The sequence below is a fragment of the Moschus berezovskii genome, chromosome 26, assembly GCF_049115385.1.
Source record: "Moschus berezovskii isolate FMDL1 chromosome 26, NW_MosBer_1.0, whole genome shotgun sequence".
In the NCBI taxonomy this organism is placed as follows: Eukaryota; Metazoa; Chordata; class Mammalia; order Artiodactyla; family Moschidae; genus Moschus; species Moschus berezovskii.
Window position 1 is genome coordinate 25,335,030 of NC_142485.1, and position 22,357 is coordinate 25,357,386.

Consider the following 22,357-nt stretch of genomic DNA (forward strand, 5'->3'; position numbering starts at 1 on the left):
GGTGACGGCGGCTGAGGCGGCGGAGAGTTAGAGCGGTCGGGCTGTGTGACTGGCTGGTTGGGGCGTCAGGGCCGCGAAGGTTGGGACCGCCAGTCTCGAGCGGCGAGTTCCCTTCTCTTCAGCTGCTGCGCTGACAATAGCATGCCCCGCCGGTCCCGAGGAGCCCCCGCCGGGCCGGCGTAGAGAAGACGCGGCTGCCCGGCACTTGGGCCGGGCCGTCCCTGCCCGCTCCTCCTCTGTCGCTGGGGAACCGCCGGGCTGAGCCGCGGGGAGAAGCAGGCCAGAGCCTTCCGGGGCCTCGGCCCGGGGACCCGTGGAGGATGAGCTGGCTCTTTCCCCTGACCAAGAGCGCCTCCTCCTCCGCAGCTGGGTCCCCCGGTGGTCTCACCAGCCTCCAGCAGCAGAAGCAGCGCCTGATCGAGTCCCTCCGGAACTCACACTCCAGGTGACTGGCCGCTGCCTCTCCGACCGGAGGAAGAAAGTAGGGCGGGAGGGCGGGCTGGTGCTAACCACGATCGCAACTCCTCAGGCCGACTCCCGCCAGCTGCCGCCCTTTTTTTGGACATATCTCCCTTGGTCCTGGGCCTCACGCTTGCTCTCCCATCCCTGACCCACGTTCAGGACTTCTTCCGGGACCCCTTTCCCACCCTCCCGCCCCCACCACTGCTCAGCTCCCCTAATTCCCACTTCCCTCATTTCCCCTGACACAGCGCTGCCGACTGCAGTCTGTCTCCTGTTTTGTCTGCAGCATGCCTTGCTTTGCCCGGCTTCCTCCCCAACCTTTCCTTTTACCCACCTGTTTGCCGCGTTGGCCGAATTGTTAAAATTCTACACTGGGCTAAAAAGAATTGTGAAGAGTCATCTCCAAGTTTCACAAATACTGGACCATTTTTGGAAAAAAACTTTGCTTTCCCCTTCCTTTAGGGTTCAAAGTTTTCGTAAGTGAGTTCTCCTCTGGGAGTAACGTACTCAATCCTCTTAAGTCTCTAATAGATTCACCCTGTTCGTTCTAACCCACCTCCCCGCAGCTGGCAACTATCAGTCGGTTCAGTCGGTTCATTTCTCTTTGTGATTCTTGTTCCTACACTCAGGATTCAAGTCATTTTGATTGTTCTGCTGGCGTTGTTTTTGTTTCGTTTTGTCAGGTTAGAAATATTTTGCAATTCAAATTATTTCAGCTGTTTTTATTGCAAGTATCTGTGACCGCTAGTGATTTTAAAAAATTAGAACAGCCTCTTTATATGAATTATGCAACTATATTTACGTGAGTGTCAGCATGTACTTTAATGGAAAGATATCAACATCTTAATAGACTATTCATATATTTGAAATATATATTGAGATATTAAAATTGATTAATTCTAGGAGCCATTTTATGTGTTAGACTCATTTTTTTCTAAAGTTATAGTATGGGATATTTTTAAATTAGGTGTATTGTTGAAAAAAATCATTGCAAAATCGTTTTGGCTATAGTGAGGTCTGTTGCTGATTGAACTTCAGGTGTTCCTTGGTTCTTTTTCTCAGTTGTTCTGCTGTTCAGAACTTTAGAAAGGTGAGAATTTGTCGTATTAAACAGGAAAGAATAGCATGGTATTTGATTTAATGGTAGCTTTCTTTTTGGAAAATTAAGTTCATAGAGTTCTTACAAGTCAATCTGACTCTGGTTTTCTCTACTAACATGTAAGAGCTACTCTTACAAAATAGGTTTATAAAATAAGGATACTCCTTTTTAATAAACATAACCGAAGATCTCACCTTGGAAGGCTGTTTGTTTACAATTGCCAAAATACTTTCTAGAACCATACCTTTGGAATTAATTGCTTTAAAGCCTTTAGGATATTCTGTTAGATATTATCACAGCTGGCAAATTTTGTTCTTTGAGGTTGGAGTTGAATTTTCAAATATTCCAAAGTCCCTTGCTGCTGAGGCTGGTAAATAAGGGAAGTGATTGATGTGAAATGTATTGTGTATTTTTCTCTATGTGTCTCCCAAACAAAGTTAGAGGTTAAGGTAGGAATTGCTAATCTAAGGAATTCTGTAATTGGCTTAAAAGGATCAGTAAATACCCTGAGTCAAAAGCAGAAAGGATCTATTTTATTTGTAGTTTTATTTTTTGAGCCAGAAATTATGGACATATAATTAGACATGTCACCTTATCTACAGTATTTTGTGATATTTTATGAACAGCTACCTTTAATTGCTTTGATTCTTTTAATTTCTTTTATTAAAAAAATATTTGAAGTTTTTATTGAAATATTTCACATTTATAAACTATACTTGGATAATTCTGGTGACAATCAAGTAGGTCATGTACTTGGCAGTTTTTAAAGAATGGTATGGTCCCAGAAAAAAATTTCACCTATTCTTGTTAAGTTTGCCCTTTTAACTTATGACATACATTTTAAAACTAGCAGGTATAAATGAAACATCTGTGCAGTATCTGACAGTATGTTTCTTGAGTAACCAAATTCAATACTACACCTTAAAGATTTTTGTACAAAAAGACATTGCAATTGGTTATTCTGAAAATGAACTCTGTAAAAGTTGAAAGAATGTTTCAAATGGTATTTTAATGAATACTACAAAACTTCCTCAATTATGAATATTAATGTATTGTTGCACTCCGCCCCCCTGCCTCATGTTTCATACTCTGTCCCTTCTCCATTTACAGGGTCAGTGTCTCACTTTTTTTCTTCTCCTCAGTAACCTTCCCCACCCCATTCTCTCATCTACCTTCCAACTTCTGTTTTCTTTTAACTCCTTCAAAAAAATCCCATTTCAGGAAAGACTCTCTTTAATTCCCTTTCCCTAATTTAAAGTTCTTTTTGGTTACCTTCAGTTCAGTTTAGCTCAGTCGTGACTGACTCTTTGCGACCCAATGAATCACAGCACGCCAGGCCTGCCTGTCCATCACCAACTCTCGGAGTTCACTCAAACTCATGTCCATCGAGTCGGTGATGCCATCCAGCCATCTCATTCTCTGTCATCCTCTTCTCCTCCCGCCCCCAATCCTTCCCAGCATCAGAGTCTTTTCCAGTGAGTCAACTTGCATGAGGTGGCCAAAGTATTGGAGTTTCACCTTCAGCATCAGTCCTTCCAATGAACACCCAGGATTGATCTCCTTTAGAATGGACTGGTTGGATCTCCTTGCAGTACAAGGGACTCTCAAGAGTCTTCTCCAGCACCACAGTTCAAAAACATCAATTCTTTGGCAATCAGCTTTCTTGGTTACCTTAAGAAATTCTATTAAGTCTTATTGGTGAGGCAGGGCAAATGGAACTTCCACTGTCCTAATGAGGACCCAAAAATTGTTACATAGTAGCATGTTTCTCGAGAAGGCAATGGCAACCCACTCCAGTACTCTTGCCTGGAAAATCCCATGGATGGAGGAGCCTGGTAGGCTGCAGTCCATGGGGTCGCGAAGAGTCGGACATGACTGAGCAACTTCTCTTTCAATTTTCACTTGCATGCATTGGAGAAGGAAATGGCAACCCACTCCAGTGTTCTTGCCTGGAGAATCCCAGGGACAGAGGAGCCCGGTGGGCTGCCGTCTGTGGGGTCGCACAGAGTCGGACACGACTGAAGTGACTTAGCAGCAGCAGCATGTTTCTGTCTGCTCTGAAAATGGAAACTGGAAGTTAAGGAGATTACTAGGCTTAAGTAATGTATGCCACTTTCTAAGTAACAATCATCATAATATTCAACTTACCACTAAATTTCCTGACTATGGGGCAAGAGTAGAACTAATTCTGTTGTTTCTTGTACTTCCTAAAGAAGCTTACTTTAAGCCACACTGTTGATTTCCCATCTAACTCCATTCTTCTGATTTCTTGGAAGAACATTGCCTTTTGGGGTTCCTGGTCTACAGGGCCACTTCTTTAGTGGAGGCCAAGCCCCTTCAGTCTCTATGGGATGAGTGATTGTTTACTCCAGTGATGATAGTCTTATTCCCACCGCTAGTTATAGTCAGAAACTTGACCTAATCTTGGTCAGCGGAGTTGGAGAAGAAGTCTTTTGGGGAGCTACTCAAAACATTTTCTTAGTAATAGAGATGTCTAAAAGGAAATGCCTCTTTCTGTTTTTGGATATTGTTATGTTACATGGGATGCCTGGAACTGCTTGGATCATGAAGGAAGGTAGGCTGACTACTGGATGTGGTAGAGTAGAAAGATGGAAAGTCTGTGATAATATTGTGATACTGAATTAACCAGACCTGGAACCTTCCTGCCTCTAGACTTCTGTCTGTATAAGATTGTACATATACATTTGTATTACACATACACATGAAGCACACGTTCGAACTGATTTTTCAGTTACTTGGAGTTGAAACTATCCCAGTTGATACACACTAATCCCAGTATTTAAATATTCTTTAGAATTGAATCTGTTAAGTATCTCCCAGCACTGCACCTGACAGTCAGAAAATACCAGAATCTGATGGTAAATCAACAGTTACCATCCTAACTATTCTGGTTTTTCCTCTCTCACAATATCTAGTTACTTAGCTTCTTTATTATTTTAATTCCTTGGCTCTGAAACAATAGCCTGAAGCTGTGCTGTGAATAGTATTGTCTGTAATTAACTGCAAAGATTCAAAGTTATACAAATAGTGTCTTTGTTACCTTTTACTTAGGGAGATCAGCTCTCTCAAAGAACTTCTCCATTTTAATAATCTGTTATGTGATAATTCTGGTGCTATTTTTATTTTATATTCAAAAAGAAAATTAATTTGGGAGTTATTTATCGGAATTGCTTTTCTTTGTTTTCACTCTGATATGAGATGCTAGACAAAATGAATTTGAGGAACGTAAATGCAAACAAGCAAAAATTAATGACATCAGGAAAAGCAGCATGACTTAGGTGAACTCTAAGCCTTAGTTCAAATCTGTAAAATCAGGAATTGGGATTTTTATCCTGCAGAATTGTTGATATTTAAGTAATATATATATATAAACATTTATTAGAGTTTCTGACACACAGTAAACAGGTAACAGATTGTATTCCTTCTTTCCACTGCATGGAATAAGTGTGCCTGCAACCTTTGCCTCATAGCCTGTGTGGATCTAGCCAGCTTATTGTTAATGAATCACTCACAAATCTCCAGTTCATTTGTCTGGCAGGGCTACTTCTGACTTTCCATTCAGAAACCAAGTCCATTCCAGAGAGTTTTTCTTCACAAATGAAATGTAAAATTTAATTTTGAAAGATTTCAGACAATACATGTAGAGAGACTAGAATATTATCCGACACACACTAAAATGTATCTATTCCGTTCCATTCAGTCGCTCAGTCGTGTCCAACTCTTTGCGACCCCGTGAACTGTAGCCTACCAGGCTTCTCCGTCCATGGGATTCTCCAGGCAAGAATACTGGAGTGGGTTACCATTTCCTTCGCCAGGGGATCTTCCCGACCCAGGGATCGAACCTGGGTCTCCCGCATTGGAGGCAGATGCTGTAACCTCTAAGCCACCAGGGAAGCCCAAATGTATCTATAAATGTCAGCTACTTTATATTTGTATCTTTAATAGTAAGATTTTTAAGATACAATTAAGATATAATTGTATCTTAAATACAATATACTATTTCCATAGTCTATAAACATCATTTTGCAATTTTCTTTTGCTACCAGTCCTTCGACATTCTTTCTGATTACCCAAATCTTTCAAAAGTCTGTAACTTCTTTGGAGAGTCTGCTACTGTATAGTTTTGTACCCTATAGCTGTTTAGTTTAACCCCTGCTCTAGGGTATAAGGCTGTCTCCTGTAAACTCATGTGTTTCTGCGTAAGCCTAGATTCCAAATCTTTCTTTTTGTAGTTTTTACTGTCAGCTCAAAAGGACTCACATACAAACTTTATAACACAAAAAGTTTGTAATGAGAGGATATGTGTATATGTTTTAACCAGTTCAGTGCTGTATTTTTTTAATGGATATGTTGTCAACATAGTGTGAAATTTTTTTCATTAAAATATCCAAATTTCCAACTTTTAAAAAATAGATTTTATTATTTAGAGTAGTTGTAGTTTCATAGCAAAGTTTAGCAGCAAATACAAAGATTTCTCTTACAGACTTTGTCCCCTCCAACTTTTCTTTCAAAATAGATCTGGCAACATTTCCCAAATAGCAATATTTGCTTTGAGCTTAGGAGTGGCTGTCCTGTTTACTGGGGCTGCTCTTCTCCATTTTACCAGTTCACTCTCTGTTGTACTGCAAGCAGCTGCCTTCTTTAATGCACATTATCTAACTCTTAAAGATATGTAAGAATAAAACTTCCTTGTGAAAGAAAATGACCTTGTTACAATAAAAAATCCTATAAGAATCTGCAATGACAGCCTGTTGAGCTACAGAAACCTACAAAATGTCAATATTTTGACTCTGTAAGTTTGAACTCCTAACAGTGAACTTAAAAATTACGTATATCAAACAATCCCATAATTAAGGGAATTTTAATTTGGTACGTCGTCATGTAGTCTATAACCAGTGATTAAAAGTTACAATTGTAGAGTATATGACACAATAAAGCGTGTTACAATTTAAGAATACTTTTCCTAAATAGATAGTAACAGTCAAGTGCTCTCTCTAGTTAATTTTCCACATAGCAGTATAGATCCATACCTGCTTTAAAAAAAAGTTACCACAAAGGTAATCATTTCTCCATTGCTAGTTGAATCTGACTACATCTACTCTTCCCCTCCTACTTATGAATTTCTTCCAAGCTGTCTCTCCTGCCTGCTCACCTAAGCCAGAAACCTGGTCATCCTGTTTTCACTTAGTCATCTGTGTTAGCACTGCATCATACTAGTCTCTCTGTCTCCATTCTTATTCCCTTTTCTCTTCCACATGGGTGCCAGAGTAATCTTGAAAATTTGAATTTGATGATGTTATTCTTTTCAGTGGCTTCCTAACTCTTGCCAGCTTCTTTAGCTTAATGCCTGGTTGTCACAGAAGATAGTTATGTGACTGGTGGAAAGGTGCCAGCAAACACAATGTAAAGTTTCTTTAATGGCAAAAGATACAGAGACTTTTAGAGACCCAGTGTTATTTCCTACTGAAGCTTTTCTAATTGTCCTTCCTCTGTCTGGAATGTACACTTCATTTCCCTGGTTCTGTTTCCTGGGGTTAACTCTTACCTGGCTTTTAAATGTAGCTCAAATACTATTTTTCCCCCAAAGACCCCATTACCCCCATCCCTGTTTAGGTTAAGTCCTTTCTCCTTGTTCCTATAGCTCTTTGCACATCTCTGTCATTATCCAGTGTCTTCTACAGAGCAGTGTTTGAAAAATAGCTATGAAATAAGTGGTCTATGTCAAACAGATACAGAAAACAAAATTGAGTACTCTAGAACTTCTAAAAACCTTTATGCTAACATGCGTCAACATTTTCCAAGAGTAAGGTGCAATATGAAGCATCTTCCAAAAAGCAATGAACCGTCTATTCAACTATTTATTTTAAATTTCAAGTTTCTTAATTATTCACTTTCTAATCAGCCAGTGTGTGTGTGAATGCAATGTAATAGGGAAGAGCTTTTGTATTCTGTTACAAGTTAATTACTAAAGGGTTGTTGCCTACTGAAGAGTTGGTGTGTCTGTGTGTGTGTAAGCAAGTGTAATAGGGAAGAGCTTTTGTATTCTATTACAAGTTAATTAATAAAGGGTTGTTGCCTATAAACTTCAACTACACATAATGGTCTGTCTCTAGAAACCCTGCTTCCCAAGTAATCAGCATTAAGGTAAAATACCTGATGAGGCCCACCTGTGAATGCCTTCAGGAAAGAGAAAATTAGCACCTCCCCTCTGGAGGCGGACCAGAAGCAGGAAATACTTGACCTTACTCCCTCCCTTTTTAATATAAAAGAAGCCTGAACTCTTCCTCAGGCAAGATGGTACTTTCAGTACAGGAGTCTACCATCTTCTTGATTCCCTGGCTTTCCAAATAAAGTCTCTATTCCTTGCCCTAACAACTGTCTCTGAATTTATTGTCCTGTCCTGTCCTGCGCAGAATGGTACAGGCCTGGACTGGTAACTCAAGTGCTGTTTTCTGTTGTTCCCCTGAGGATATTGTAACAAATGTATAGTCTTCAGTTTGCTTCTCTAATTCTGTATCTTTGAGTTTTTGTGTTTGGAGCTTATTCATTTTGGTGCATGCCTCTAATGCTTTTGTTTTGTTCAAACCTTCTCTATTTAAGATTCCTGGTAGTCTTGTTTGTAGGTCTTTAGTTCTGTGTATCCTGGCCTGCCTCAGTTGATAGGTGAAGAAGAAGAGTGACTTGGCTTTGTCCTGGGGCAAGTTGTCCTTTGGAGATGGAGGCTGCCTAGGAGTCAGGAGCTTCCTGAGGTGCTGCCACCTTAGAGGCTCCCTCCCCATGGATTTCTGGGGCAGACTGGACTGCTGTCTGCAGGTTGGAACAGGCCAGGCACCAGGAGAGAGCGCTAACTTTCTGCTGCTCCAGGCGGCTTCTCACTGTCTACTCAGAGAGGGGCTCCTGCCCCACCTTCCCCACTCAGGCTTGCCTTGACCTGGTTCAGGGGCGTCAGCTTTGCATTGGTGTTATGTTTGGGGGTGTCATTAGTTCCTATTAAATATTTTAAAATATTTAATTTTTTAAGCACTTATCTTTTCCTTTAATCTCATCTTTTTAATCTTTCTTTTATCTTTCTAAGATTCCTCAGTTTGTTGTCAGGCACTGTTACAGGTTTGCTTCTTAAAAGTCAGTTTCCGTATTTCCTGGAGATTTAGATGGGAGAGGGAGATTGTCTAGTGTCTTTATCTAAGCATCTAAACCTTTTATCGAAAAGGATCTCCTAGAAACCTTTCCTTGAGTTAAACATCTTTTTTTTTGGGTGTTAGTTCTAAAAGGTCTTGTAGGTCTTCATAGAACCGATTAACTTCGGCTTCTTCAGCATTACTGGTTGGGGCATAGGCCTGGATTACTGTAATATTGAATGGTTTGCCTTGGAAACGAACAGAAATCATCCTGTCATTTTTAAGATTGCATCCAAGTACTGCATTTCGGACTCTTTTGTTGACCATGATGGCTACTCCATTTCTTCTAAGGGATTCCTGCCCACAGTAGTAGATATAATGGTCATCCGAGTTAAATTCACCCATTCCAGTCCATTTTAGTTCACTGATTCCTAGAATGTCGACATTCACTCTTGCCATCTCCTGTTTGACCACTTCCAATTTGCCTTGATTCATGGACCTAACATTCCAGGTTCCTATGCAATATTGCTCTTTACAGCACCGGACCTTGTTTCTATCATTGGTCACATCCACAACTGGGTATTGGTTTTGCTTTTGCTCCATCCCTTTATTCCTTCTATAGTTATTTCTCCACTGAGCTCCAGTAGCATACTGGGCACCTACCGACCTGGGGAATTCCTCATTCAGTATCCTATCATTTTGCCCTTTGTTACTGTTCACGGGGTTCTCAAGGCAAGTATACTGAAGTGGTTTGCCATTCCCTTCTCCAGGGGACCACATTTGGCTGTGGTCCATGTGATTAGATCAGCTAGTTTCCTGTGATTATGATTTCAGTTTGTCTGCCCTCTGGTGCCCCCTAGCAATACCTACCGTCTTATTTCGGTTTCCCTTACCTTGGTCGTGGAAAATCTCTTCACAGCCGCTCCAGCAAAGTGCAGCTGCTGTACCTTACCTTGGACGAGGGGTATCTCCTCAAGGCCCCCCCTCCTGACCTTGAACGCGGAGTAGCTCCTCTCGGCCCTCCTGCGCCCGCGCAGCCACCGCCTGTTGGACGTGGGGTAGCTCCTCTCGGCCGCCGGCCCTGGCCTCAGGCGTGGGGTAGCTCCTCACGGCCGCACCTCTTTGCGTGGCTCGTTGCGCCCGGGCCGGCGTCTCTCGCGTCGCGTCTGCGCCGCCGGGGCCGGCGTCTCTCGCGTCGCGTCTGCGCCGCCGGGGCCGGCGTCTCTCGCGTCGCGTCTGCGCCGCCGGGGCCGGCGTCTCTCGCGTCGCGTCTGCGCCGCCGGGGCCGGCGTCTCTCGCGTCGCGTCTGCGCCGCCGGGGCCGGCGTCTCTCGCGTCGCGTCTGCGCCGCCGGGGCCGGCGTCTCTCGCGTCGCGTCTGCGCCGCCGGGGCCGGCGTCTCTCGCGTCGCGTCTGCGCCGCCGGGGCCGGCGTCTCTCGCGTCGCGTCTGCGCCGCCGGGGCCGGCGTCTCTCGCGTCGCGTCTGCGCCGCCGGGGCCGGCGTCTCTCGCGTCGCGTCTGCGCCGCCGGGGCCGGCGTCTCTCGCGTCGCGTCTGCGCCGCCGGGGCCGGCGTCTCTCGCGTCGCGTCTGCGCTAGAACTAACACCCAAAAAAGATGTCCTTTTCATTATAGGGGACTGGAATGCAAAAGTAGGAAGTCAAGAAACACCTGGAGTAACTGGCAAATTTGGCCTTGGAGCACGGAATGAAGCAGGGCAAAGGCTAATAGAGTTTTGTCAAGAGAATGCACTGGTCATAGCAAACACCCTCTTCCAACAACACAAGAGAAGACTCTACACATGGACATCACCAGATGGTCAACACCGAAATCAGATTGATTATATTCTTTGCAACCAAAGATGGAGAAGCTGTATACAGTTAGCGAAAACAAGACCAGGAGCTGACTGTGGCTCAGATCATGAACTCCTTATTGCGAAGTTCAGACTTAAATTGAAGAAAGTAGGGAAAACCACTAGACCATTCAGATATGACCTCAATCAAATCCCTTATGATTATGCAGTGGAAGTGAGAAATAGATTTAAGGGACTAGATCTGATTGATAGAGTGCCTGATGAACTCTGGACGGAGGTTCGTGACATTGTACAGGAGACAGGGAACAAGACCATCCCCATGGAAAAGAAATGCAAAAGAGCGAAATGGCTGTCTGAGGAGGCCTTACAAATAGCTGTAAAAAGAAGAGAGGCGAAAAGCAAAGGAGAAAAGGAAAGATATAAGCATCTGAATGCAGAGTTCCAAAGAATAGCAAGGAGAGATAAGAAAGCCTTCCTCAGTGATCAATGCAAAGAAATAGAGGAAAACAACAGAATAGGAAAAACAAGAGACCTCTTCAAGAAAATTAGAGATTCCAAGGGAACTTTTCATGCAAAGATGGGCTCGATAAAGGACAGAAATGGTATGGACCTAACAGAAGCAGAAGATATTAAGAAGAGGTGGCAGGAATACACAGAAGAACTGTACAAAAAAGATCTTCACGACCAAGATAGTCACGATAATGTGATCACTGACCTAGAGCCAGACATCTTGGAATGTGAAGTCAAGTGGGCCTTAGAAAGCATCACTACGAACAAAGCTAGTGGTGGTGATGGAATTCCAGTTGAGCTATTTCAAGTCTTGAAAGATGATGCTGTGAAAGTGCTGCACTCAATATGCCAGCAGATTTGGAAAACTCAGCAGTGGCCACAGGACTGGAAGAGGTCAGTCTTCATTCCAATCCCAAAGAAAGGCAATGCCAAAGAATGCTCCAACTACCGCACAATTGCACTCATCTCACACGCTAGTAAAGTCATGCTCAAAATCCTCCAAGCCAGGCTTCAGCAGTATGTAAACCGTGAACTCCCAGATGTTCAAGCAGGTTTTAGAAAAGGCAGAGGCACCAGAGATCAAATTGCCAACATCCGCTGGATCATGGAGAAAGCAAGAGAGTTTCAGAAAAACATCTATTTCTGCTTCATTGACTATGCCAAAGCCTTTGACTGTGTGGATCACAATAAACTGTGGAACATTCTGAAAGAGATGGGAATCCCAGACCACCTGACCTGCCTCTTGAGAAACCTGTATGCAGGTCAGGAAGCAACAGTTAGAACCGGTCATGGAACAACAGACTGGTTCCAAATAGGAAAAGGAGTGCGTCAAGGTTGTATATTGTCACCTTGCTTATTTAACTTATATGCAGAGTACATCATGAGGAACGCTGGGCTGGAAGAAGCACAAGCTGGAATCAAGATTGCTGGGAGAAATATCAATAACCTCAGATATGCAGATGACACTACCCTTATGGCAGAAAGTGAAGAGGAACTCAAAAGCCTCTTGATGAAAGTGAAAGAGGAGAGTGAAAAGGTTGGCTTGAAGCTCAACATTCAGAAAACGAAGATCATGGCATCTGGTCCCATCACTTCATGGGAAATAGATGGAAAAACAGTGGAAACAGTGTCAGACTTTGTTTTTTTGGGCTCCAAAATCACTGCAGATGCTGATTGCAGCCATGAAATTAAAAGACGCTTGCTCCTTGGAAGGAAAGTTATGACCAACCTTGATAGTATATTAAAAAGCAGAGACATTACTTTGCCGACCAAGGTCCGTCTAGTCAAGGCAATGGTTTTTCCCGTGGTCATGTATGGATGTGAGAGTTGGACTGTGAAGAAAGCTGATCGCCGAAGAATCGATGCTTTTGAACTGTGGTGTTGGAGAAGACTCTTGAGAGTCCCTTATACTGCAAGGAGATCCAACCAGTCCATTCTAAAGGAGATCAATCCTGGATGTTCATTGGAGGGACTGATGCTAAAGCTGAAACTCCAATACTTTGGCCACCTCATGAGACGAGTTGACTCACTGGAAAAGACTCTGATGCTGGGAAAGGTTGGGGGCGGGAGGAGAAGGGGACGACGGAGAATGAGATGGCTGGATGGCATCACCGACTCTGTGGACATGAGTTTGAGTGTACTCCGGGAGTTGGTGATGGACAGGGAGGCCTGGCGTGCTGTGATTCATGGGGTCGCGGAGAGTCGGACACGACTGAGCGACTGAACTGAACTGAACTGAACTGAGTTAAACAAGGGGAAATGATGAAATCAGAGCCTTGATCTCTTTCAGTCGGTTGGTGACTGAAAAAACGAATGGGGCCACGCTGTTTCCATCTCCGTGGGAGGTGCTGAGTGTGTGGCAGCTGTTCACTTGAACCTAGTCTTAGTAACAGAATCCAGGTTTACGCAAAATATAAGTAAGGAGATAAATGATTCTTCTGTGAAAGGGATCCCAACCATAGCTCGTGTGTCTCTTGCATTTCAAAGTCTGTTTGCATATAGTTTTAGGGGCTGTCAAAGTATAGTGGGTGCCAGTTAACCACACATTCTGACAAAGCTACCTGTCTCAGCTTTCTTTAGTCCAAAACAGTCTCAGAGTTGCTGAAATAAAGCCATAGTAATTCACTGTTCTCAGAGAACCTAGAGAATAAAATTATTAATGGAAGATTATCTAAATTTTCTCTGGAAAGATTGCAGTATTACTTTAGCACACATGTGTGTGTTTACATCCAAAGAGTTCTACCTGTCAATGTAAAGATATGACTGTAAGAATGTTTATCAAAGCATGGTTTATAGCAGTAAACTTGGAAACAGTCTAAATATTGATGTTGAACACTCAGCCTCTGTGCATCATTCGGAATAAAATCTCAGAGTTTTGGCTGAAATAGAGAAAAATAGCTTTATTATTTTGCCAGGCAAAGAGAGACACAGCTGGCCTGTGCCCTGAAAAACTGTGTGTCCCAACCTGGGACGATTTGTTGAAAAGTTTTACAGCAGGTTCAAGGGCAGAGTTGCTAATAAGGAGCAGGGTTATGCCCTTGCCTTTAGTCTGGCCTGGGGGTAGGTGAGATGGGGGGCAGTCTACTCCCTTGTCTCTGAATCTACTCCCATCCCTGATTAGCAACTGTTTGAATTTGCCCTTTCAAGGTCATGGAGACTGGAGTCTATTCCTACAAACAAGAAATGGGGACTTAGAAAGGCTTCCATGCCCAGGAACCCCCAGGGTCCTGCTTAGTTTTAGGTTAAACAATATATTAGAACATTATGTAGACATTTAAAACTCTTGTAAAATAACATTTACTGATTTGGAAAAAAATTTTTTTTTTCCTGATAAATAATTATTTTTGGAGTAAGTTTTTTTAAAGTTACTTGAAATAGCAAAAAATTCAGAATCACATTTGTGATAAAAATTCGGGGAATGATTCTTGTTTTAGTTAAGTAGAACAAGTATCTGCCATTTTATCTAATGCAACTAATATAGGGGAGGAAGCAGCTTTCCTTGATGCTCTTGTTCTTAGGGTTGGGTCTGAAAATTAAACCAACTAAAGATTAATAGGAGAAAAGTACACAAATTTAATGTGAGTTTTATATATCAGGGAGATCTTCAAAAGGAAATGAAGATCCAGAGAAATGGACCTGAGTATACACTGGGCTTGATGAAAGTTGTGATGACAGTTGTGGAGGAGTGTGGTAGGTTAAGGAGTGCAAGGCATGTCTTAGTGATATTGCCAGCTGAGTGCCAGCGTGCATGCGTGCTCATTTGCTTCAGTCCTGTCCTTTGCGCCCTTTACGACCCCACGGATGTAGCCCGCCAGGCTGTCCATGGGATTCTCCAGGCAAGAATACTGGAGTGGGTTGCCATGCCCTTCTCCAGGGGATCTTCCCGACCCAGGGATTGAACCCTAGGTTTCCCACATTGCAGGCAGATTCTGTACTGTTGGAGCCACCAGGGAAGATCTCTGTTGCAGTGAAGCATGTCACATGAATTATTGGGTTTCCCAGTGCATATAAAAGTTATGTTTATATTATACTGTAGTTTATTAAGTGTGCAATATCATTATGTCTAAAAACCAATGTATGTATTCTAATTAAAAATACTTTACTGTTAAAAAAACAATAACCATCAGTTGAGCTTTCAGTGAGTCGCAGTCTTTTTGCTGGTAGAGGATTTGAAATATTGTGAGAATTATCGGTATGTAACACAGAAATATGAAGTGAGCAAATGATATTGGGAAAGGGATACTAGTAGTCTTGTTCTATCTATGCAGAGTTGCTGCAGACCTTCAATTTGTAAAAAAAAAAAAAAAAACAGTCTCAGTGAAGCACAATAAAGTGAAGCATGCTTGTCATTGTAGTAAGTGGGAGGGGCAGGGGACATGTGGTTGCAGGGAACACTGATGACTTAGCAAGTCTGGCTTCTTAGGTTCTTTCACTGTCCCTGTGTCTTCTGAGATTCAGATGCTCCTTCCTCTTGGTGTAGGGTGGGCACCTCTTAATGAGGTCTTATGACCTATTTTCTGTTTTAAGAAAGAAAGATAAGAAGGGAGAAGGTCAGAGTAACCTTCCTGTTTCTGCTGTTTTCTCATATTCCTTCAGTTTAAAATATTCAAGATGCCAAGGTGCCACATTTAGGGACAGCATGTCCTCAACCAATCAGTTGCCATGGCTAACCTGTTTTGGAATTTGTTAATGATGATTCAGTTCTTATTAATATTATGAATACTTGGCTCAGAGGTTAAAGCGTCTGCCTGCAGTGCAGGAGACCTGGGTTTGATTCCTGGGTCCAGAAGATCCCCTAGAGAAGGAAATGGCAACCCACTCCAGTATTCTTGCTTGGAGAATCCCATGGACGGAGGAGCCTGGTGGGCTACAGTCCACGGGGTGGCAAAGAGTCGGACATGACTGAGCGACTTCACTTTCACTTGACTTCCCTGGTGGCTCAGATGGTAAAGAATCCACCTGCAATGTAGGAGACCTGGGTTCCATCTCGGGGTCGGAAAAACCCCTGGAGATGGGCAACATAATTATGGGGACAATGAATTGAACGCTTCTAGCCAAAAATTATTTAAATCAAATTCACTTTGTTTTCTATAAAAAGACAGTGTCTGAAAAAAAGTGTCTTAATACAAATTTAGACAGGCTCCAACTTGGATATGTGTTTTAAATGCTTGCTTAATAATGCTGAAATATATTGAGCAATTATGGTATTATGTGGGGAGGGCGTTACCTGCATTATCTCACTTAATCTAACAACACTTTTAGCAAGATGGGTATTTTTAACATCCCCATTTACCATGTGAGAGATAAGGCTTAGGCAGAGTGTGATCACACAAGTAAATGGTGGAGGAAGGATTTGACCCCTGGAAGCCTAATATGAAGAGGTTATGCTCTTAGTCACTAAAATGCTCTACTTGGCTTTGATACTGTTGTGATCAGTATTCCCCTGAAGCATTGACACCATTGACATCTAAGATAACAGAAATAAAAAGCTTAAGCCATTTTATTGATTACACAGGGTTTATATCAATACAACTGGGAAAACGGTTTAGTATGTAGTCTGAACCTGATTCCCAAAGAGAAACTTAACTAACTTATTGAGTTAGTCTTAATATTGAATATCTTCTTGAGTCTTTTCTCAACTATTTCTTCTCTTCAATCATAACTTCAGTCCATGGGATGTCAGAGGGGACATCTATGATTTCTCCGTAATTCCATCCCAACACTTTTGAACCTTTCAGGTAACCTGAAATTTACATATTTGAGAGGCTAGGTTTTTATCAGAAGGCAAAAAAGTCAAAGTCCCCCTAAAAATGAGGAAAATAAGACAGGTCTTCCAGAACTACTAATTAAAACAACCCAAAGAACAAAAAATAAGTTATGTAACTGCTAGATCTTTTAAAAGTATTCATGCTTGAAAAGGATTCATGTCCATTTGGATATCAGGCTTCCTTTCAACCATAACTCATAAATACTACTTAACATTTTTCCCTTTGGAAAGATTATAAATGCTGGTTAGAACTCCAAGTGAGTCACGAAGAGATATGGTTGGTAGATTATACTTGTAATAATTGCATGCCAGCATTCAAAAATAAAATAAAATTCTGGGGACTTGCCTGGTAGTCCAGTGGTTAAGATCCCTAGCTTTCAATACAAGGGGTGTGGGTTCAGTCCTGGTTCAGGAAGCTTTAAGATTCCACATGCTATGGGGTCATGGCCAAAAAAAAATTTATTTTCTTTAAATAAAAATTCTGAATGTAAAATGTTAAAGTATAGGGAACTTTTGTTAGATGGCAATTATATTCAACTGTTAGAAGTGAAGACTCCCCAAATAGTAACTTGATAAAAGTAACATGATAAAATTTCTTTTTCTCTACATACAAGAAATTCAGTTTGTTGATTCCATAACCATTAAGGACCCAAGCTACTTCTGTCTGCTGAGTTCTCCCTAGTGTTTGGCTCTGATTCTCAGGGTCACTCCTGGTCCAGTATGGTCATTCAAAGTTTGTCTTTCAGGGCCAGGCAGGAAGGGCAAATAGACTCTATACCAGTTTTTGTTGCCCTTTAAAATGTGTTTCTGGAAATTCCACCTCACAACTTACCTGTGTTTTATTGGCTGGAACTTAAGCCTTTAGCAACAACTTGCTACAAGAAAAGCTACAACATTGCTGCTCAGAATAAAATCAGGATTCTCTTATTTACAAAGAAGGGAAATATTTGGTTTTGAAAAGCAGCCAGCCGTCTCTATCTATCATAAGGCTGTAGGAGACATCTCATCCAGACTTCTCAATTTAAACTTTGAAAGCCTTGTCAATACACCTGGCAGTGGCAGGATTATAGTCAGAACATAGGTCTTCTCTTGCTGACCTGTTTAAACTGGACGACTTGGCAATTGCTTCTTTTTGTTCAGTTGCTAAGTTGTGTCTGACTTTACAGCCCCATGGACTGCAGCATGCCTGGCTTCCCAGTTCTTCCCTGTCTCCTGGAGTTTGCTCAAACTCATACCCAGAGTTGCTTTTAGTAATGATAAATTGCTTCCCTGGTGGCTCAGACAGTAAAGAATCCACCTGCATATTGGAGATTTGGATTTGATCCTTAGGTTGGGAAGATCCCCTGGAAGAGGACATGGCAACCCACTCTAGTATTCTTGCCTGGAGAATCCCCATGGACAGGAGCCTGGCAGGCTACAGTCCATGGGGTCACAAAGAGTCAGACAGGACTGAGTGACTAAGCACAGCACAGTGATAAATTAGGTAAAGCGACAGTGATCGATGTAGCACCAGTACAGGAGTTTTTCTTTGCCTCTTTACCTCACCAGCTTAACTCCCTCTCTTAGCAATCCCCTGACAGTATCTCAGAATAGTATTGGCTGCTTATTTGATAGTCTTTTCTATGGTCATTTCCCCCTCAAGATACAAGTTATATTGGCTCTCTAGATTCTGTGATTAAAATGAAGTAGTTTTAGTAGACTCTACAAATTTTAATGTTTGCTTTTAACATTAATGGTCTTTATAACTTTGGATAAATTTTTTTCTCAAATTTTCTCCTGCAGTATAGCTGAAATACAGAAAGATGTGGAATACAGGTTGCCTTTCACAGTAAATAACCTGACAATTAACATTAATATGTGAGTAGAACTGTATCCTATTTTTTCATGTAATAGGACTTTGAAAAATCTTTTTATCATTTTGTTTCTTAGCTACTGTCAGAAGTAAACTGTTTAAAAGTGAATTTATTTCCTTTTCTAGTATCTAAAGTTTATTAAACTTACACAATTCTGTGAAATAAAATTTAAATATGTCATTGTGATAGAGATTGCGGTAAGAAACTATGAAAGAGGAAATGGAATACAAAGATATGATAGTTTTTATTGATTTGCACTAAACTCTTCATTGGAGGCAGGCTGAAAGAGTGAGCATGACAGCAACAAGCAGTGGAAGGGATCGTGTGCAGAAACCATTAGAGGAGCAATCACCTTTACATCAGAAACAAGTTAAAATATTCTAGTTTTCAGCAGCCAATATAATACATCAACCAGCAAGTTCAGAGTTGAATTTGATCTGCCGATTATTTTTAAAGAAAATAAAAATTAAAAGTAAAAAATATAATCATGAGGTTATTAAGTAATAAAGAGGACAGTTTGGGCAAAGTGATTGCTAGTACTCATTTAGCCATAAGTGCATTTATTAGACTTCAACGTTAAAGAATTATTATTACCTCAGATTGCATTAGGTGGCTGGCTGCTCAAGCGAGTGTTTGAGTGAGATACAGTAAAAATGCACTTAATTTGAAGATGGAAACTATCTTGTTCATCGTCAGATCCTCATTGCCTAGTGAGGTACCTTCACGTGGGATCCCATATTAAATCCTAGTTGAATGAGTGGAAATTAAAGAGTGAATATATAGCAGTGCTAACCATTATGCTGTGTTATCTCGATATATGGGAGCTTTATGAATCATCACAGCAGCCCTGAAAACTAAAACAAATTATATACAAGTAGGTAGTGAATACAGTAGTCAGGAGAGAAACCCAGACTGTTTGGGCTCCAAAGGCCATTCATTGCCTCTTTTCCAAAGTAGTTTAACAGCCTAAACTATATACCTGAAGTAGTTTTATCACACACCCTGGTACAGCTAAGTAGGAGAAGCCAACAAAGACCTAGGTTCCCTCTTGACAATGCTGCCAACAAATAGTACCCTGAGCCAGGAGGGGAACAGAGTGGCAGTTTAAAAGGATGTATTCATCTAGATTTTAGAGATTTGGAAGGTTCCATGTCCAGTAAAAGTATACTGTTAAAGACTTCACTCCCTAATTTCAAATTTGCAGTAGTTCTGAAAGGGTTAAGATTTTTACTCTTTTTCCTTTTGGTATTGAGAATTTACTGATAATTAACTGAAACCATAGGACTGACCTCAAAGTTGGGAGAGATGTGTTAATTGAGACATTTTGAAGAGAGCAGCATAGCACCAAAGCATGGTGTCAGCTCCAGTATTCCAACCCTAGTACTTCTCATTTTATCTACTTGCTCATTAAGAATTCAGTGTCTAGTGAAATACTTGGCAGCATTTCAAAAGAAGGAAAGCCACAAGAAAATTATATGCCAAGACCTGTGGTTCAGTAAAAAGCCAGGCTGGCATAACATGGTTCACCTGATGAAAATGTATAATTTTTAGCTGAAATTTTGGATAGTTTGGTATAATGTGATGTGTTTGAAAGCAATTAATTGGCCCAGTTTGAAAAATAGTCTATAATTCACATTATCCTTACTCCACATTAAGAAGGTTTTACTATATTGCATTAATTATAGTCTTGTTGCCAAAGTGTGTCTTTCTGTATAGGTTCAGTCAACAACCATAATAGAGCACTAATTACTGAATAATTAATCTAAGTAACTTTTAGAATTATGATTATATAATGTTTGTTGTCTTTGTTTTTGAATCTGTTCTACTTTTGCCAGATTGCTTCCTCCACAATTTCCTCAGGAAAAACCAGTGATCAGTGTTTATCCACCAATAAGGCATCACTTAGTGGATAAACAAGGAGTATATGTTACCTCTCCATTAGTAAGCAATGTATGTATATGGTATGATTTATTTCAAAATGTTCACTGTACTTAATAGATATTCCTGATTTGGAGGGTGTTTGTTTTTCAGTGGTGAGGACGTGTTGATGTTAAAACTTGGGTTCATAGTAGATCTTTTATAGTAGTTAGGAAGGGGTAAAATTCAAATTTGCCTTTTAGGATATGTATATGATTCACTAAGATGAAGGACTATAACTTCAGTGTACTTAGTATTTACCTTTGAACCTTCAGATTACTGTCAGTAGTGAAGTGTGGAAATATTTCAGCTCCATTATTGACTAAATAAACTTTTAACTTCATTTATGGTATTGCTTCTATAGTAAGTTGTGGATATTCAGTTGACATAATATCCTTTGCCTTTCATTTAATTTTTGACTTGCAAAAGTGGATTCAAGGTTAAGTGTTACAGTTTAATTATCTTAATGAGACTATATAATCTTGTTTTGAAAATGATTTTGATCACTGTGTATTACTGTTACTTTTAGTTTACAATGCATTCAGATCTTGGGAAAATTATTCAGAGTCTATTGGATGAGTTTTGGAAGAATCCTCCAGTCTTGGCTCCTGCTTCAACAGCATTCCCATAGTAAGTATGTTTGTAACAAAAGAGTTTGTATATACATTTATTTACTTTTGATCTATGTAATCAAAACATAGCTTAAAAATTCAAATAAAGTTAAAAGGCAGTCTGCTTTCCACATCCTCACCTTCACACGCAGACACAGTCATACTTTTTAGAGGTAACTGGATTTTCTTTTTTAGCTGCTTGTCTAATATTTATCTTCATCTTTCTGAATAATATATAGATACTGCTATCTGTTGATTCTTTGATTTTAGATACTGTCTATTCGCACAGAGTCAGACACGTTGAAGCAACTTAGCAGCAGCAGCAGCAGCATTGACTTCCTATCATGATTGATGAAGGTTTCAGTTATTTTTCACATACCTTTCTTTTCCCTCATCCTCTGTGAAATTATGATTTTCACTTAAGTTTATGTTGGTACTTTCATTACATTGACTCTCAGAATTTTCCCTCCTGCTGAGCCAAGCATTTTATAATGATTACATTTCCATTATGGTAATACTTTTTGCTTTTCTCTGGAGTTAATAACTACTTCAGTTTTCCATCTGTTTTGTATTCTTTGATCTCTTTAATTTCCCACCTCTTTTCAGTTCAGTCACTCAGTCGTGTCCGACTCTTGGCGACCCCATGAATCACAGCACACCAGGCCTCCCTGTCCATCACCAACTCCCGGAGTTCACTCAAACTCATGTCCATTGAGTCGGTGATTCCATCCAGCCATCTCATTCTCTGTTGTCCCCTTCTCCTCCCGCCCCCAATCCCTCCCAGCATCAGAGTCTTTTCCAGTGAGTCAGCTCGTCATATGAGGTGGCCAAAGTATTGGAGTTTCAGCTTTAGCATCAGTCCTTCCAATGAACACCCAGGACTGATCTCCTTTAGAATGGACTGGTTGGCTCTCCTTGCAGTCCAAGGGACTCTCAAGAGTCTTCTCCAACACCACAGTTCAAAAGCATCAATTCTTCAGTGATCAGCTTTCTTCACAGTCCAACTCTCACATCCATACATCACCACTGGAAAAACCATAGCCTTGACTAGATGGACCTTTGTTGGCAAAGTAATGTCTCTGCTTTTTAATATGCTATCTAGGTTGGTCATAACTTTCCTTCCAAGGACTCTGAAAAATATCATTCAAATAATTTTTTCACATCATCAAGCCTGTCAGGTAGTCTTGAGGTTCTGGTATTTTTTCCTTGCAAACACTGCGCCATTTTCCCTCTCCATTCTGAATTACTGTACAACTGCTGTCCACCTGCCATCCTGGGATTTACCTTTCCCACCCTCCTCTATGGGATTCTCCTTTTCCTGCATCCTGTGTTTTTTTTCTTTCTCGGGCTATTTCCTAGTTTCTTGCTTTACTTACTCCCTGTGGCTTCCTAAGTAAAGGTGTGTTCAAGTTCCTAAGGATGAGTAACAATTTATCCTAAACTTGTGGTTGAAATAATGATAGCATTTATTTTCCTTGTGAATCTGTAGTTTGGTTAGGTACTAATAGAGCTTGTTTGTGCTCCACCTTTGACATCAACTGGCATGGCTTAAAACAGTAAACACATTTATTTGCTCATTATTCTTCAGTTCAGGAAGGGTTCATCAGAGAGCTCTTCTCTGCTCTACTCACCATCAGCAAGCTCTCGTCAGGAGCTCTTACCTCTGGAGGTCAGTTGGAATACCTCGATGC

General features: G+C 41.1%; 1 protein-coding gene across 2 annotated transcripts in view; it reads left to right on the forward strand.

Moving 5' to 3' along the window:
* Window positions 1-19: 19 nt before the first annotated feature.
* Window positions 20-22,357, forward strand: part of VPS37A (VPS37A subunit of ESCRT-I) — a 40,207-nt gene continuing 17,869 nt past the window's right edge. Inside the window, exons 1-4 of one of the 2 annotated variants that reach the window (XM_055416501.2) lie at window positions 20-445; window positions 18,068-18,142; window positions 19,974-20,088; window positions 20,585-20,685. In XM_055416501.2, coding sequence (XP_055272476.1) covers window positions 321-445; window positions 18,068-18,142; window positions 19,974-20,088; window positions 20,585-20,685 — 416 coding nt within the window. In that variant the 5' untranslated portion in view covers window positions 20-320. The remainder of the gene's footprint in view (window positions 446-18,067; window positions 18,143-19,973; window positions 20,089-20,584; window positions 20,686-22,357) is intronic. The other variant, XM_055416500.2, reaches the window with a different exon arrangement.